Source organism: Girardinichthys multiradiatus, chromosome 19 (genome assembly GCF_021462225.1).
Source record: "Girardinichthys multiradiatus isolate DD_20200921_A chromosome 19, DD_fGirMul_XY1, whole genome shotgun sequence".
In the NCBI taxonomy this organism is placed as follows: Eukaryota; Metazoa; Chordata; class Actinopteri; order Cyprinodontiformes; family Goodeidae; genus Girardinichthys; species Girardinichthys multiradiatus.
This window is the reverse complement of record NC_061811.1, coordinates 31,643,234-31,661,044: the sequence shown is the minus strand read 5'-3', so window position 1 is coordinate 31,661,044 and position 17,811 is coordinate 31,643,234. Positions and strand designations below refer to the sequence as shown.

Below are 17,811 nucleotides of genomic sequence, written 5' to 3'. Positions count from 1 at the left end.
GATTTTCAGATTTCTCAGAAGGATTACCAGCAAAAGCCAAACATTATTAGTATTTAAAAAGTTTGGACCTACCAGTGACCCAGCTTCTCTACTTAGACTTCAGTGAGCGCCCATGACTGTTCTATATGAATGATGGGACCACAGCTGCCTCATCCCAGCAACCTCAAGGATTAATATTATCATTTTTCTTCTAGCACAGGATGAATTCCTTATAACAGAGGACTTAATTAGCTAATTACCTCTATTAGAAAGATTGGATTAGAACCAGCTCTTATCAGTAAACCCCCAAGGATTATTAATGTCATTTGATTTGTTTTTCTGCGTTTGATTTCTGTATCATTGTGGTGTTTTTCCTCGTGTACAGCGCTTTGAGTGCCTTGTTGCTGAAAAGCGCTATATAAATAAACTTGACTTGACTTGACTTGACTAAAGACACACAACGATGGACATTGTACACTCACTCACACTCCCCATACATACTCCCAGGTCCAGGTACGGACACCCCAGAGGGGCAACCAGCCCCTGGACCCAGGAGGTGGTCCCCATCATTACAGGGTGGAGACAGGCAGACCGCCCCAGCACCAGCCCAGACTAGTGCCGGCACTGCCTGAACCAGAACGACCCTGGCCCAGACCCCGATCCCCCGTTCTGACCCCAGCCCCCAATGACCCCTCTCCCCCATCGGAGAGGGGACCACGAACAACAAAGAGTTCTACCTGGAGCCGTCCCAGGACGAAACAGTCCCAACCCCCAATGAATTCTGATCTCAACCTCATGAGCCCCCCATCCCCATAAACCCCAACATTAATTTTCCCACAGGGCCACCCCCAACCAGGACACAGATATGGAACACATGCACCGGACCCAAAGACCATGAATCTCCTCCTCACAGGGGCACACCCCCACAGATGAGCTCGACCCCTGAAAAGCCAATGAAGATACATCCATACAGCTCAAGCTCCACACACAGCCCCACTCCAAGCCCCCCTGCCACATCATGCCCTCCACTACATAGCGCGATTGCTAGGCAAGGGCCTAATACCACACCAGCGCAGTAGGGGAAACACCACCGAGCACTCACAACGGAACCCCCTACCTCAAACCAAGCAAGCAGTCCCTTGCTGGCAGCACGCAGTCAGGGCCGATGGCCCCCAATATGCCCCCGCAAACACACAAACACAGTACATCAACACTACTGCAACGGCAGCCCAAGGAGAAACATCAACCAGCCCAGCTCCACCGCCACTGCTCAGCTGATCCAAATGTCGGTGACCACATATCCAAAAAGAAGACACAAACCCACATGCTTCAACCCCACCATGCCACCTAACACCCTTCTGACATAAAAAGCTGTATATATACTGAGAATATACACACATGTGGACTCAATTTTGATTTAATTTGGTTCCTTCTGATGTCAATTAGTTGCACTGGATTTTTAGGGATATCGGGTTAGATAGGGTTGATACATGCCACATGTTTCAAAATTGTATCAGTAAAGACTTTTTTTTTATCCTTTTCCTTCAACTTCACGCCCTACTTTCTGAAATCTAAATGTACACTGAAGTTTTTGGTTGTAATGAGACAAAATGTGGAAAACTTTTCACAATATGAATTGTTTTGCAGGACACCATCTCAGAGCTGACTGATACAGAAATTATGGATTTTTGCTTCTACAGTCAAAGCAAAAACCTCAGGGTTATCAGAGCTCAACAGTGAGCCTTTGCACCCAATTTTATGATGAAGGCAGAAACTGGGTATGTATATTGTAGAGTTGTAGAGTTCAAATCCTACCTAACATGAAAGGAATAATTTGATTGAAAACATGCAATGCTGTTAAACAGATGGATGCTTTAGTTGACTTAATCAATACCTGGAAAAGGGGGTTCGGATTTTGTACGCAACAAAAGCTTGGCAGATTTGAGCTAGAATGATTTCTTAATTACAAAAACACTATGTTTACATGTCAGATTTGTTTATATATCTTGTGTATCTTTATTTATTAGTAAGTTGAACACAAAAGTAGAAATCTTTAAGGCTCAGGAAATTCAAGTTTTGTGAAGTTCACTTAACAGTAAGTTGTATATTAAACTTTCATATGCAAAATGTGGTTAAATCTCTGTCCTCCATTCGTTTGTTTGAACAACTTTGAAGGGGCATGTGAACATTTTCATCAGACACTCCAAAACAACATTTTTACCCCGTGCTCTAGTGACTGTGCAATCCAGTCCTGGCAAAGGCCCCTGAGTGTTATCTTATGGAGGAAAACGAGGGTGATTATCATAAAGTGTTCCCATCCAGAATGAGTGAACAGACTCTTGCTCCATCTCCTCCAGTCTGCTGAAAGCACTTAGAGGAGTGGACCAGAGAGGCCCCTCAATGTTACAGCTATTAGCTTTCTTGTTGACCTTGCACCTGCTGTACAACGCATGACATGTAATACTCATGTACTCTAGTCTTGCCTGGGTCTCTGTTCAAAGACTTCTTCCTTTATCTGATCATTTAAAATTAGGTAATGTATATGTAATATAGAACAAAAAGCTTTGTTTTAATAACATTTTCCCTTTTAAAATCAACTTTGACAATAAAATAAATAATAAAAGATTCTGACTCAAGCTGAACACCAACTGGCCAAAACATTAATTACCTTACATTAATAAGTCAATGAAATTCCCAAATGTTTTGCTACAACTAGACACCAACACCAGTGAGCTAACATTTCTGGAGTTTTAAGGAAACATCTAAATAGAAGAGCACTAACAGGTTGAGTAAATTTGTATTTTTGAGCAAGGAAACAAAACACATTTTGTGGAGCATCAAATTCTGCCATGTCTTTTAAGTTTGTGTTGCTTTTGATGGCCTTAATTGGGCATCTAGGGGTAATAGTTAAATTCTCAGGGGTGCAACATGGCGTAGCAATTGAGCTCGTGCACCATATGACACAGCCTATTGATATGGAGCTTTGACTCTTGACCTCGGGATCTTTGCTGCATGTCTTCTCTCTCCTTTATGTGCCCCTTTTTCGGTCTGTATAATAATTTTGAATAAAGGCTGCCAGCACCGTAAAATCTTAGAAAAAAACATAAATGAGTGCACCTAAACTAATTATTTGCTTAATACATCAGTAAGTAGCAGCTTGGCTGCAATCAGTTGAAAGCTCTCATAACATTCAACATGCCGATGTGACCAAACCTCAGAGAAGACAGAGCATCTGCATAGTGTAATATGATTATATGATATGCAACAGTGTGATATGAATATTAGGATGAGTCTGGCAAACCTAAGTACATTTCCTTCACACTCTGGCTGATGCCAGAATTCCCCACCTAATCAAAGTACCTGAACACACAGGCCTCCTGTTGTGTACAGAGGAACCACTCACAGGCTTCCCATCGGTGGTGGCACACCAGCAGTACCCTGTCAGAGTGTGGCACTGGACCTGCACATGCAAGACAAACATGCAGATATGAATATATTCTATAATACAACTGCATTTATTTTAATGAAAAGACTTAATAGAGAGCAAAAAAAAAAAGTAATGGATGGTATGAAGAGAATGGTTCACATGAGTCTGATGATAGAGAAAGGTAAAGCATGAAAGATTTAAGAGGAAGGCAACAGGCCTGGATGATATGAGACACACATACCTGGGCAAATGTTCCATCCTCATTGCATTCTGGGATAAACGTGGACTCCTGGGGCCTCCTGGCTTGTTCCAGAGCCTGGTTCCTCTCAACATGGCACTTTGACTGACCAGCATCTGTAACATATCGACAGGGGCTCAAACACTGCATATGCATCCTCACACCTGCAGGCTACCCACTGTAGTTTAGTTCAGTTAGAATCAAGGGTCTGATATTTTAGGGCCTTCTTTATAGGCCTTTGTGAGAAAGAATACCCTCCCAAAAGTATTCAAAGTATCCCTTGCACTTTTTTTTTTTTTACAGTTTTTCACATTACAATGAAAATCTTTACCTATTTTATTTTTGATATTATACCATATGGTTTTCATATTTTTTTTCCCGGTAATCTGAAAAATGTACCTGCATTTGTAAACAGCCTCCCAAAGTCAATGTAGAATAAACAATCCCTGCAACTACAGTTGCAAGTCTTTTGGGGTATATCTCGATCAGCTTCGCACAAGCAGAGACAGCAATTTTCGCCCATTCAATTTTGCAACGTAGACTACACTCAGTTAGGATAGCTTCTGCGATAAGCCATTTGCAACAGATTCTCTATTGGAATTAACGGTGGACTTTTGATGGGCATTTCTAACACATGAATATGCTTTGATCAAAACTATACTGTGGTAGCTCTGACTATATGTCAAAGATTCTGATGAACCTTTGATGAACCTTTATTTATCTCCATCCAACCTTTATTAACTCTTACCAGCTTCCCTGTCCCTGCAGGAAAAAAACACCCCCACAGCATGATGCTGTCATTGCCTTGTTTTACCATGGAGATGATGTGTAATGTTCAGAGTAAGTTTTTTGCCACAATGTTCTCTATACAGCCGAAAATTCACAACATGGGTCTCATCTGACCAGAACATCTTCTTCCATGTGTTTGCAGGGTCCCCTATATGGCTTGCACCAAACTGCATTTCTAACGGCTTTCTTTTGGCGGTTGTTTTTTCTCTCTCATGCATGCCAGATTTGTTTAATGCATGACTAACAGTGGTCCTGTCGACATATTCTCCTACCTGAGCTGTGAATCTGAGCAGCTCCTCCAAAATTACCGTGGGCCTCTTGGTTGTTTGTCTAATTAATGTTTTCCTCACCCAGCCTGTCAGTTTATTCAGACATGTCAGGGTAGGTATACAGTTATAAGGCATACATTCCATTTTTAGGTGATGGATTGGACATTTTATTTAAGGGTGTTAGACTATCAAAGGGTGGTGAATTCAAATGAACCCCCCATTAAGACTTGTATCTGAAAAAACATTTACTTAAAAAAACAATGTAAACAACTTTGCCCTCCAACACATATAATCTCACAATAATAGAAAGACGTTTGTGGTATAATGAGCTAAAATGTGATAAAAGATTAAAGGGTATTCATACTTTCAGATTAATTTAATTAAATTCTGTTTATTTAGATTGCACCAATTCACGACACGTCATCTAAAGGCGCTTTAGGAAAAAAAAAATGAATTCAATTGAGTGATACAGATAAATTCCAAGTCAATTAAATATATTTCAAATTTATCCTAGTTATCGAACAATGCAGTCAAGTTCAGTTTTTAAATTGTAATTGGTTAAAAAGTGCCCTGCGATGGACTGGCAACCTGTCCAGGGTGTACCCCGCCTCTCGCCCATAGACTGCTGGAGATAGGCACCAGCTACCCCGCGATCCACTATGGAATAAGCGGTAGAAAATGACTGATTGACTGACTGACTGGTTAAAAAGTTTTCTATCTAAGAAAACCCAGTAGATTGCATCAAGACACTTGCAGCATTCCTCCTTGATAAGCATGTAGCGACAGTAGACAGTTGTTTGGATTGTGTCGTTGACTTTGCAGAAATCCCTAAAACTGAGCATGCATGTAGCGACAGTGGAAAGGAAAACTCCCCTTTAATAGGAAGAAACCTCCAGCAGAACCAGGCTCAGTGTGAGCTGCCATCTTCCAAGACCAACTGGGGGTTTGAGAAGACAGAGCAGACACAAAAAACATAGAAGCACTGATATAGGAATACTTTCTATGGTAACGAAAAGTAAAAAGTTAATGGCTGTAGGAGCTCCTTTAGTGGCTTCATCTAGGAGAGAAACACAACTAAGCAGATAAGCTCTAAAAGAGAGCACATGTCAAGATCTGGGTTGTGTTTGTGTTTTTGTGCTTGCTACATGTGTTCAGTGTTTTCAGACGGTGATGGAGTTCTCAGGTGTGCTGAGTGACAGGTGCGACTTATTCTACTGATTACTTTGAGGAGTACTTAAGCAGGAGGCTGCCGGCACTTCGACGCCAGAGTGTTTTGCCCTCAGTGGTAACAAGCTCAAGCCAAACACTAACTCTATGCTTTGTTCTTCGACCTCGTGTAACTTTGTTTATGCTCCTTCGCAGGCTAAGTAAATCTAAGTCCTGGATTTATGTCACTGAAGACTGACTATGTGTCCAGAACTCTTTCTGGATGATCAAGACTATCTACATTCTGAGGACTTCGTTTCTTATCTCCTGTCTTCGTTTGGATTCGCATCAAGCTGGCCGTTTCCTGCTACCTTCGTCTCCTGGATCAAGCCGTAAGCGTACCCTGTCCACCCTCCAACGTAAGCATCTGCACACCGAACTCATTCCTGTTTGTTCCAAGCTCACACAGAACAGCACCTAAAGGACCTTCTACAAACTCTACTTCGTCAAACCCGGGTCCTGAATCCTTCTACCCCTGGCGACCTGACCACACCTATTTAGTAGGCTATTCTCTTGATTACATTAATTCCTTGTTCTTAGTTCGTATCATTCAGTTCCCTGTTTTCACCAGTTCTCTTCCCCTCTTCCCATACATATGGAGAATCATCCGTTACCTTCCTGATTATCTTTGTCTCAATAAACATCCTTTACATATTCTGTTCTCTGGAGTGTTCTCTGTATGTGGGTTAGAGCTATTGCAAACAAAATGACAGCACATACAGTTAGCTGTAATAAACTCTTAGCCAATAGTTATGTCTCGAAGAGAGACAGGGTTAAACACTGAAAGACAGAGTCAAGTGTATCATCTCTGGAAAGAGAACTTTATGTTTCACAAGGCAATGTAATAGACCTTGTGATTCAGTTTTTAGCTCTGCTACTAGAAGTAAAGTTTTGTCACAGTTCTGTCAGGAGACCAAAGCAAAATTTAGAAGTGGAACAGAAACAGAGTTCTAAATATTTGCCTCCTCAGGGAAAAACGTTTGACCTTTTGACTTTATGGTAATAACAATGGACCTAAAAGCTCCGAGTCCATTAATGAATGGGTTAAAGAACAAAATTACTCAAATAAGGAGGCGTTCAGCCCCAAAATATTAAAATTCATTAATTTTAGTTGTTAGTACAACTTTTCTTTACTTTTCTTTCCTTTTCTTTATTATGCCACTGCAGTGTACTTTTTTATGTTCTTTTGTTTGTCACTGCAAAGTTGTAAAGCACTTTGAACTGCCTTGTTGCTGAAATGTGCTATATAAATAAACATGCCTTGCCTTACTCTCTGACATAACTAGATGTGTGACATAACCACTGGGTTGTTAGTGCTCAGTTGTGTACTCTGCAATTTCTAAAATTGTGGAAAATGAAGAACAGGCAAGGTTTACATCAGGATGTGTTTTTTTACTGCGTTCACCTGTGGTGTTGAACTTCATGCTTAAATGTTCTTGTAAACATATTCACAGGAGGGTGCAGAACAGAGTGGCATCAGCCCTCCACTGCAGTGGATGAGTGAAAGTTCATTAAAAGTCATCTCAGGACAGGAAGGAGACAGTCATGTTTTCTCCTAGGCAGCAAAATAATGTCAGAACTAAAACAAGATGGTGATGTCATAGAGAGAGGCAACATAAAATATTATAAAAGTGGACTGTGATTGTATTTGGTCCTACTTTGAGCTTATGTGAACATTGTAACCTTCTCATCCTAAAGCTCTAACACTCTCTTGGTGGTTTCTGTGCGCTCTCCTCACATTAAACTCAATTGGAGATATGAGCTCATCCATGCTTATTGAATACAGGATAAATTTTATTGTGTTTAAAAACAGAAATCCATATAATCCATCTAAAACAAAGATGAAAAAAACAATTGAGAGGGGCAGAAATCGAGTTGTTGTTTTCCTGATGTAAAGACGTAAAATGGGGGAGCAAATGCCATGTTCCAACCTTGACTGAACCTATCAGTCTCTGCTGCTGCGAGAGGCTGGAATCCAGAGTAGAGGGAGTCATGTGATCACGGTCTGTAAAAACTTACATGCCTACAGAGGGCCGGAAAATCAAAGACATCTTCTCATTGAGTTCCCCTTTTTCTTTTTAGTTTTTTTGGCTCATAGCTCCAACTGTGGGATCTTCAAGTAGATGCATTTTATTGCTTTCCATGTTCACAGTTTTTACCGTCAAAGGTAATATAAAGACAGTGGCAAGAACAATGTTATTATCCACCCTATATGTCACATTGCCTCCTTTTCATCCTTTTGTTCCGTTATTTACACATGCTTAACTGAACGGTCCAGACATTGAATGGCGGGAGTTGAAAGTGACCTACCAATAATACACTCGTAATACTGTAAGAGATAAAACAGGATTGCGGAACGTGTGTGACATAGCACAGAGCAGAGACATTGTATCAACCTACAGTGCCCCTTTGATTAGACAAATATGTTGATCAGTATAATCTGATAAAGATAATAGATGGTGCACAACAGAGTTGCTTATATATAAAGCATTCAGTGCATTTGGACACATGCATGAGGATCATGGCAAGGAGCTTGGTCCTGGGAATTTCCACTAGGAATAATCATCTGCAGGTGTAGACTGCAAGTGGGAGGCAACACCCCTTTGTATCTGTAATCGCAGCGACATGACCTGAAAGCTCACACGACCTATCATCTTGGCAGATCACCTTGAATAAGATAAAAGCATAAAGTGGCCTTTAATGAGGGATTCCTGGTTTTATGTTTATACAAAGCTATGTTGTGAAGAGGGCTACAGCAGTGGCCTTCAATTGGCGGACTGCAGTCCACACCCGTTCTGTGAGCTGCATTTTTATGGCCCCCAAGCTGTGATTCTTTCACTATATCCACGTTTCCATATCAAAAAGGTGAGGTATTGTATGTTAATGTGTTTCCACCTTAACAGGAAGGCCACCCTGTGCTTGTATGTCAGCTACGTAAAAGAGCAAGGGTGTTTGTGAGACCACAACAGTGAGGTTGTGGTCTGGACTCCACTGGAGGTAAAGTCCAGCCTCCGGCTGTCAATGGAAACACAACAGATTTCGTGCGGAGTATAGTGAGGTACAGCAGAGTGGAGCCGTGACTTAAAAAGAGGCATTTGTTAAACTGAAAGGGCCATTTTTTATCTTAATACTTAATCTATTTTTTTTCCATTTCTGAGATGCTTGAGTTATTTTAAATATAACTGTATCACCGTGTGTGGCCTGGCAGACTATAATAAACAGACTTTGACTTATGGAAACATTTCTCTGAGGCTCTTTATGATTTGTATTTCAGTAAAACAGAATTTCTCCAAATAAATCATCTCCCTACATGGGGATGAATTTCACAGTATCCAAGGTCTGAGGTTTCTCACTCCTTACCTTTAGATTCTGGGTCTCTCCCCTCAGTTGAAGAAGTTGGTGATAGACCCACTGGAAACGGAAACTTCACTGAAAGACAAAAGAATCATTTGTTTGAGCACTTACATCCTATTTTAAACCTTTTATTAACACTTTAATGTTTACAGTACAGTTGTTGTGACAAGTTTGTTTGTATAAAAAGAAACAAAGCAAATTAACAAATTATTAAACCAGCCAGAAGTAAATCCAGTGTTTTTGGGGAGGATTTTCCCTTCATTCATATTTTTCATGAAATATGGTAATAATGACAGACAATGTGTATTGTCAGTTTAGGCTTAACTCAGGAACTATGTGTAAAACATATGTCTTTGGCTGTTTTATTTGATAGAACAACTGTTTTTAAGTCTTTAATCTACTGTAACAAACATTTACAAACATTTCTGTTTGAAATATACAAACATTTCTGTTCCCTGCTGTTATTGCACAGTTTTAAAATGTTTTGATAAATGGTCTGTTGTGGTTTTTTGATGCACAGTATACATGCGCATTTTTGGTCATTTTCAAAATCACCCTACTCAGTTACACATTTTATTTATTCTGAGTATGCTATTTTTAATAACTGTACGGCATTTTTCTTAGGTTGTAAATGTGCCCCTTACAGTGCAGTCTCTTATTCTTATTCTATTCTATTCTACACTTTAATGTGAGACCATCTGTCTGACAGCTGGAGCTTCGTCCTAACTGACTCATCAACAGGACATTGATCTTAAACACAGCAGAAAATCTACATGTGAATGGATAAATAAGGCAACTACAATGTTGCAATGGCCCATTCAAAGTCCAGACCTCAACCTGAAAAGTTATGACATAAATACCTTCAAACCAAAATTAACTAAAGTACTGTTGTAAAAAAGCCCCCTATAAAGTTCTCACCTCGACACCTTCCTCTGTGTGCCATTGTCAGTGTTTTATCTTTGCAGCGGGCCCTCTGTAGCTCACAGTTTGTCTCATAGGTCCGCCCATCTGATCCACACACCTGCTTCCCGAGTGTCCGTGAACAGATAGTCCCGCAGTGACTGTCTCTCTCTCCAATCAGCCACTGTTTCCACAGAACAAAAGTAACATGTTATTACAGCAAAGGTGCAAGTGAAACTGAACTCATATACAGTTAAACACCTACAGCTTTTTGAATGTCAAACTTTTTAATACTCTTTCCAGTTCTCTACAGTTTAAAGTAATTCATTTCAATACAAGATTATGCCTCAACATGTCTGCATTCCTTGAAAACCTGTCAGCTGTTGCTTTTCTTTGTTTTGGCCACTACAAAACGGATTTGAGCTGCTCTGTGCTGAGGATCAACCTAAAGGCAAATTTATCTATGGTTTGTTGGAGACAGGCTCAACTTTGATCAACCAGACTGATTGGTAGGAATCTTTACTTTCCCTCTCTTAAGATATTCACTCATGATCTATTGATAGGAGGTCAGCGTTCTCTCTGGCAGAACCAAATGTTCTAGCCTTACCAGCAGTCCACAAGATATTTCAGCTCTAAAGGACTTTGTAAGATTGCAAATCTTGTCAGACAAACACAAATGATTATGGGTTGTATGTGTGGAGCAAGCAGCACCTGAATATTTGCTGTAAGCGGCACATCAACATACTTGCAAGAGCTCTTCTTGCAAGGTTTCAAACAACCTCGAAGTGTCATATCTTGCAAGCGATGGTGAAACTATCTGAAATCCTGTTTCATAATATGCCATTAAAATAACAGGATTTTCCTGTGGGAACATATTGCATTTGAAAACCACTCTCCATGCATTTTGCATGCAGCCAGCGTGCTGGTTGGATCTGACACAGTAGATCTTATAAAGGGTAGGTACTGAGGGAAGAAGGTGATGGTAAATAAGATGTCAAACAGATGAAAGGCAGAAAAAGGGTAACATTCTTATCTAATCAGATAATCTGGAGGTACTTGCAAAACGATCTATTATAGAGTACATGTGAAGTTGTTCTCGCTGTGAGTTGGTCCCCTTCTTCGGTGCCCAAACTCCAAACAAACATAAAACACAGTGTTTTGGAAAACATCTGAAATGTTGCTGGGAGACAGACTTTCTCTGAACATGTAAGAGTTATCAGACAGTTTAGATCATAATGATCCCAAACCACAGATGTCATGAATGAGTTGGCGCACGACAGGATTTTATACACAAATGAATCATCTGAGTTTTCAGACATGCTCTGGTCTTTTCTCTGCATTTTCATCGGTGTTACTATGAAGTCATTATGAAGCCAATATGGTTTGTTCAGCCACTACAGCTGATTTGTGTGTAGTTCCCCCTATTCTGCCTATTATATCTGCCAGATCATGAGCTTGTTGAAAAACTGAACTTCATATCAGTGCACAAAACATTTTAGCAGTTCAGCGGTAGGAAAACTACTAGTTGTTTCTTTAGCAGACCAGTGCAAGTCTGCGTTGTAGTGTTAATGTTTTGCATATAGTGATTGGACCTCTATGCTATACATTCTGAATTTAGAGAAACAGAAGAGAACATATGTTACAGCTTTTTTGTATGTAGGCCAAAACTCCCTCCATGTGGCAAACTCCAATCAAGATGTCTCATTGATTCAATTCATCCATAATGGCCAGATATGTGGGATCTCAACTAAACGTCCTAATGTCAATAGATTTCCCCACCTAAGCTGCTCCCCCAGAGTTACCACAGACCTCTTGGCTGCTTCTCTGACTAATCTCTGAATCCATAATTCACTGATCTTTGCCTGGCCTGTCAGATTAAGTTACACAACGTGGACCCTATTAAGGGTGTTTTCACACCAGGAAAGTCCTGTTTTCTGGTCCAGACCAAAAACAGACTTTATTTTGTTTGTGCGGTCCGGTTCGCTTTCAGATTTTACTTTTTGCAAGTGAACTATAACTTGTAAACAAAGCCACGCACGTGACGATCATTGCTCCAATTAGACAGACATTACTAGGGTGGGACAGAGCACAGACCCGGAAAGGGAGGAAAACTTTCATGGAAGTGAATACACCTTTAGTAATTGGGTAAGTACAGGGGAACTAAATATAAATGCAAATAAAGATTTTCAGATTTCAGTTTTTGTTAAAAATTGTAAAACATGTCTTTTTCAATTCAATTCAAAAAAAAAAAAAAAAAACATCCTTTCTGTCTGTCACAGAAACGTATAAAAATACGTTAAAAAGTGTGGTTGTAATGTGTCAAAATGTAACAAAGTTTAAGTGGTGTGAGCACTTGAAAGGCACTGTATAGAGCTGTTGAGATACTTCAGCAGCCAGGTTTTTGCCTTTGTAACTTTGCATAGATTTCACATTCAGAAAACACATAGCAGGCAAGAAACAACGCAAAGCATCAGCTAACACACATGGCAGCATAATTAAAGAATAAATTCAATTGTAGACATTATCAAGATGCCTTTAGTGATTGGATTTTATGTTGTTTGTCCTGTTATTGTTAGATATATGTCTTTGTCTGGTAACATGGATGACACTGATATGTGACACAGGTCCGGGTCCTCTGTTTTGTGACCTGCAGGGAGACCTGGAGGCCGTCAAGAAGAACCCATTTATGCTAAGGGAGGGAGTTCAATACAACCTAAAGATCAACGTCACTATTTGTTTTGGTTTGGTAACCCTGTGTTACGATTCGGAATAATGCCAAAATATGGTGATAAAACTAGGCAAACATCGGGAAATAATTTCTTGCGGTGATTTTTTACATTATTTTACATTTGTCAAACTAATTCTGCCAGCATTAAAACTTATGGCAACTATGAACACAGGTATTTATATTTCTGCAGAAGCTGATCGGAAACAGACCTACAATTTATAACTGAAAAATCTTCAAGCTGGTGAATTAAAACTGCACGTTTTCATTGTGAATGAACTGATCTCAGAACAGATCATCTTTTTGTCATATAAAGTTGTCCTTTGCTTTTGTCTCACCTAAAACAAAGACAAAGATAAAAAAAAAAAAAAGATAACGTGAATAAATAAAAAAGCAGTTTTCAAATTATGATTTTACTTATTTAAGGAAAGAAAACTTGGCCCTACATGAAAATATTACCACCCCTCTTTTCAGCCTTGAAATAACTGTGATTAAATGCATGTTTTAGAAAGCTGAGTTTAATTTCAGTAGCCAAAGCCATGCATGATTACTGTCAAACCTGTAGAATCAAGAAAACTCAGTAAACAGTAAATACAGTAAACTTGTATAACAAGAGGCTAAATGATCTAAAAAGGCAACACATCAATTCTCAATCTAATGAAATTCAAGGACAGATGAGAAACAGTCCTTGACATTTATCATTCTGGCAAGGGTTACATAAGCCTTTTCTAAGGCTTTGGGACTCCAGGAACAGTGAGAGCCAATATTCACAAATGGTGAAAACTTGGAACAGTGGGGAGCCTTTCCAGAACCGTACCAACGTTACTCCAAGAGCACATCAATGACTCATCCAGGAGGAGACAGAAGAACCCAGAACATTTTAAGCACTGCAGGCCTTACTTCAGTTAAGCTCAGTGTTTATGCTACAACAATAAGACAGAGAGACTGGGCAAAAAACGCATCCATGGGAGACTTCGAAGACCAAAATGTTGACTGAAAAAAACACAAAGACCTATCTCACAGTTGCCAAAACATGTCTTCATGGTGGCAAAAAACATTTATGAAGGCATGCGCCCCGTTAAATCTGGTGTAACAGCATTTCAGAAAAAGATCATAGTGACAGTAAATCATGATGGTGGTGTAATAGTCTGAGACGGGTTTGCTACTTCAGGACGATGGACAACCGTGGGGCTGCCATACATCAGCGCCCCCGGGCGCTCTGACCACAATCAGCAGGCAAGGTGGGTGAAGGATGCAATGAATGAAATGAAATGAGCAGAGATTCGAACTGGCAACACACCAGTTACAGGATAAACCCCTACTACCTGAACCACTGTCGCCCCAGTTCATACCTGAAGGTCGAACGCACATGGCTTATGAATCAAGACAATGATCCACAGCAAACCAAAACAACAACCTGTAAATGGCTAGAAAAAATAATAATAATAAGGTTTGGAGTGGCCTAGTCAAAGTCCAGGCATAAATCTAATTGATATGCTTCAACCCTAAACAGTTAATTTATGCATTGAAATCCTCCAGTGTGGTGGAATGAAAACAATTTTACAAAGAACAGTGGGCCCAAATTCCTCCACGGCAAAGTAAACACTTATTGCCAGTTATGACAAATAATTGATGGCAGCTGTAACTAGAAATTAATAGATTTAGAGGTTTAGGTTTACTTTTTTATAGGGCTAGGTTGATTTGGATAGGTTTTTTTTTTTCTTAAATAAATGAAGTCAGTATTTGAAAACTGGCTGTTTTTCAGGTCTGGAAATTGTTTTGTAAAAATTCACCTCTTGGCTGTGTCTTTTACGTCTTATAACTGAGATTGTTCCAGCTACTTGTCACATGGAGCAGTTTTGTTTTTGTTTTTGCTAGGAAGAAATCTTCGTGCAATGACTTTAAAGAGCTGAAAAGTAGATAAGATTCTTTCTAAAATAAAAAGAAGATACAAGAGGTGCAGCATCTGCCAGATAAAATCAAACGATAGGGAAGCATGGTGGCTGGGGGTGTAGATAAAAGGAACAGCTCTTTACAATATCACCATTTCACAATGTTTTCTAAATTGTTCCTATATTAAAATCCTTTTGGGAAATTTTCATTCTTTAAATTAATGATATGCAAAAAATAAATAAAAGTAGAGAAACCTTTCAGATGGTATACGTTTTGCCAGAACAGTAAATCCAGAACAAGCCAGAATGTTAAGCAGGATTCCAGCCTTGGCATTCAAGCAAGGATGAAAATCTCTTGTCAAACAGCTCACAGTGAAACTAAAATATGATCTGTTCGCAATGAATAAGTGCAGACAGGGAGAAACAAAGCAGATTATTTCATTTTTAACTCGTATGTCTTCCTATCGGCTCTGTCAAAGGACAATAATAATCCAGCTGAAAAAAAAGAATGGATCTGCAATTTATCATGTTTTAAAAGAATTGTTTAAGAGTGTGAGAAAGAAAAAATAACATTCCTTCCACAGCCGAAGTGGCTAAAAATATATGGGCTGCTCAGAGCCAGAGTAAAGCAGTTTGTATATATGATTAAACATTAAATTGGTCAAACAATACTCAAAGCAAGCCATTCTAAAAAATACAAAAAAAACCAGATTTAGAACCTTGGCATCTGTCCTCCTCCCACAAACTGACCTGTCCTCCACACTACTGACTCACATAATGGATGCAGCCTCTTTCCTCATCACAACAAAGCACTGGGCGACAGTTTGAGACGGCATTATCTGGTTAGTTGAAATAAACCCCTTTTACCAAGTCTCCCACATTTCTGACTCACACTGTCCCACCCACAGACTTGTTGCCTGTAAAGGTGAAACCAGACACTCAGGCAGATCGGAAAAGCTTTCTCAGTACACGGTTAGGAGTTTTTCAACACAAATTTTAAAATAAAATTGGGTAAAGATGAGGAAAAAGTTAGTCCAATGGTGAGTAATACATTTTGTCTCAATGTTTAGATGGTGAGCGTCCTGAGGTGTAATGCGTTGCTGGGGTTGTAGATGCATGTTTTATTTAATACAATGTACAAATGTGTGTAAAACCAAAATATAAAGTAGGAAATGTATCTCAGGACTTGAAGTTCTTTATTTGCATGTTTAACGCTATTTACCCAGTATGTTTACAGTTCTTTTCAAATTTAAAATTTTTGGATTTTTGTTTTTTTCTTGTTTTTTAAGGTGTCCTGTCCGGCAGAGTAGCATTTATAATTGTTGTCTGGGTGCCAAGAAGAAGTCCAACGGATTTACCTTCACAAGTGGAGCATTGTGGCTTTGGCTATATTGCTCCGCTTTATATACAGGTCCTTCTCAAAAAATTAGCATATTGTGATAAAGTTCATTATTTTCCATAATGTAATGATGAAAATTTAACATTCATATATTTTAGATTCATTGCACACTAACTGAAATATTTCAGGTCTTTTATTGTCTTAATACGGATGATTTTGGCATACAGCTCATGAAAACCCAAAATTCCTATCTCACAAAATTAGCATATTTCATCCGACCAATAAAAGAAAAGTGTTTTTAATACAAAAAACGTCAACCTTCAAATAATCATGTACAGTTATGCACTCAATACTTGGTCGGGAATCCTTTGGCAGAAATGACTGCTTCAATGCGGCGTGGCATGGAGGCAATCAGCCTGTGGCACTGCTGAGGTCTTATGGAAGCCTAGGATGCTTCGATAGCGGCCTTTAGCTCATCCAGAGTGTTGGGTCTTGAGTCTCTCAACGTTCTCTTCACAATATCCCACAGATTCTCTATGGGGTTCAGGTCAGGAGAGTTGGCAGGCCAATTGAGCACAGTGATACCATGGTCAGTAAACCATTTACCAGTGGTTTTGGCACTGTGAGCAGGTGCCAGGTCGTGCTGAAAAATGAAATCATCATCTCCATAAAGCTTTTCAGCAGATGGAAGCATGAAGTGCTCCAAAGTCTCCTGATAGCTAGCTGCATTGACCCTGCCCTTGATAAAACACAGTGGACCAACACCAGCAGCTGACACGGCACCCCAGACCATCACTGACTGTGGGTACTTGACACTGGACTTCTGGCATTTTGGCATTTCCTTCTCCCCAGTCTTCCTCCAGACTCTGGCACCTTGATTTCCGAATGACATGCAGAATTTGCTTTCATCCGAAAAAAGTACTTTGGACCACTGAGCAACAGTCCAGTGCTGCTTCTCTGTAGCCCAGGTCTGGGGAATGCGGCACCTGTAGCCCATTTCCTGCACACGCCTGTGCACGGTGGCTCTGGATGTTTCTACTCCAGACTCAGTCCACTGCTTCCGCAGGTCCCCCAAGGTCTGGAATTGGCCCTTCTCCACAATCTTCCTCAGGGTCCGGTCACCTCTTCTCGTTGTGCAGCGTTTTCTGCCACACTTTTTCCTTCCCACAGACTTCCCACTGAGGTGCCTTGATACAGCACTCTGGGAACAGCCTATTTGTTCAGAAATTTCTTTCTGTGTCTTACCCTCTTGCTTGAGGGTGTCAATAGTGGCCTTCTGGACAGCAGTCAGGTCGTCAGTCTTATCCATGATTGGGGTTTTGAGTGATGAACCAGGCTGGGAGTTTTAAAGGCCTCAGGAATCTTTTGCAGGTGTTTAGAGTTAACTCGTTGATTCAGATGATTAGGTTCATAGCTCGTTTAGAGACCCTTTTAATGATATGCTAATTTTGTGAGATAGGAATTTTGGGTTTTCATGAGCTGTATGCCAAAATCATCCGTATTAAGACAATAAAAGACCTGAAATATTTCAGTTAGTGTGCAATGAATCTAAAATATATGAATGTTAAATTTTCATCATGACATTATGGAAAATAATGAACTTTATCACAATATGCTAATATTTTGAGAAGGACCTGTATATAAAAAACTTTGCTTTGGGATTATTTCAATAAAATGGACATGGAGACGGAAA

The 17,811-nt window shown here is 39.9% G+C and overlaps 1 protein-coding gene across 14 annotated transcripts in view; it reads right to left on the bottom strand.

Annotated features, from left to right (window-relative positions):
• smoc1 (SPARC related modular calcium binding 1) overlaps positions 1-17,811 on the bottom strand; it is a 92,755-nt gene that overhangs the window by 42,341 nt on the left and 32,603 nt on the right. For all 14 annotated transcript variants that reach the window (XM_047393062.1, XM_047393060.1, XM_047393061.1 and 11 more), the window contains exons 2-5: positions 10,181-10,346; positions 9,269-9,337; positions 3,648-3,760; positions 3,340-3,439 (exon numbers count right to left, since the gene is read on the bottom strand). In XM_047393062.1, coding sequence (XP_047249018.1) covers positions 3,340-3,439; positions 3,648-3,760; positions 9,269-9,337; positions 10,181-10,346 — 448 coding nt within the window. The remainder of the gene's footprint in view (positions 1-3,339; positions 3,440-3,647; positions 3,761-9,268; positions 9,338-10,180; positions 10,347-17,811) is intronic.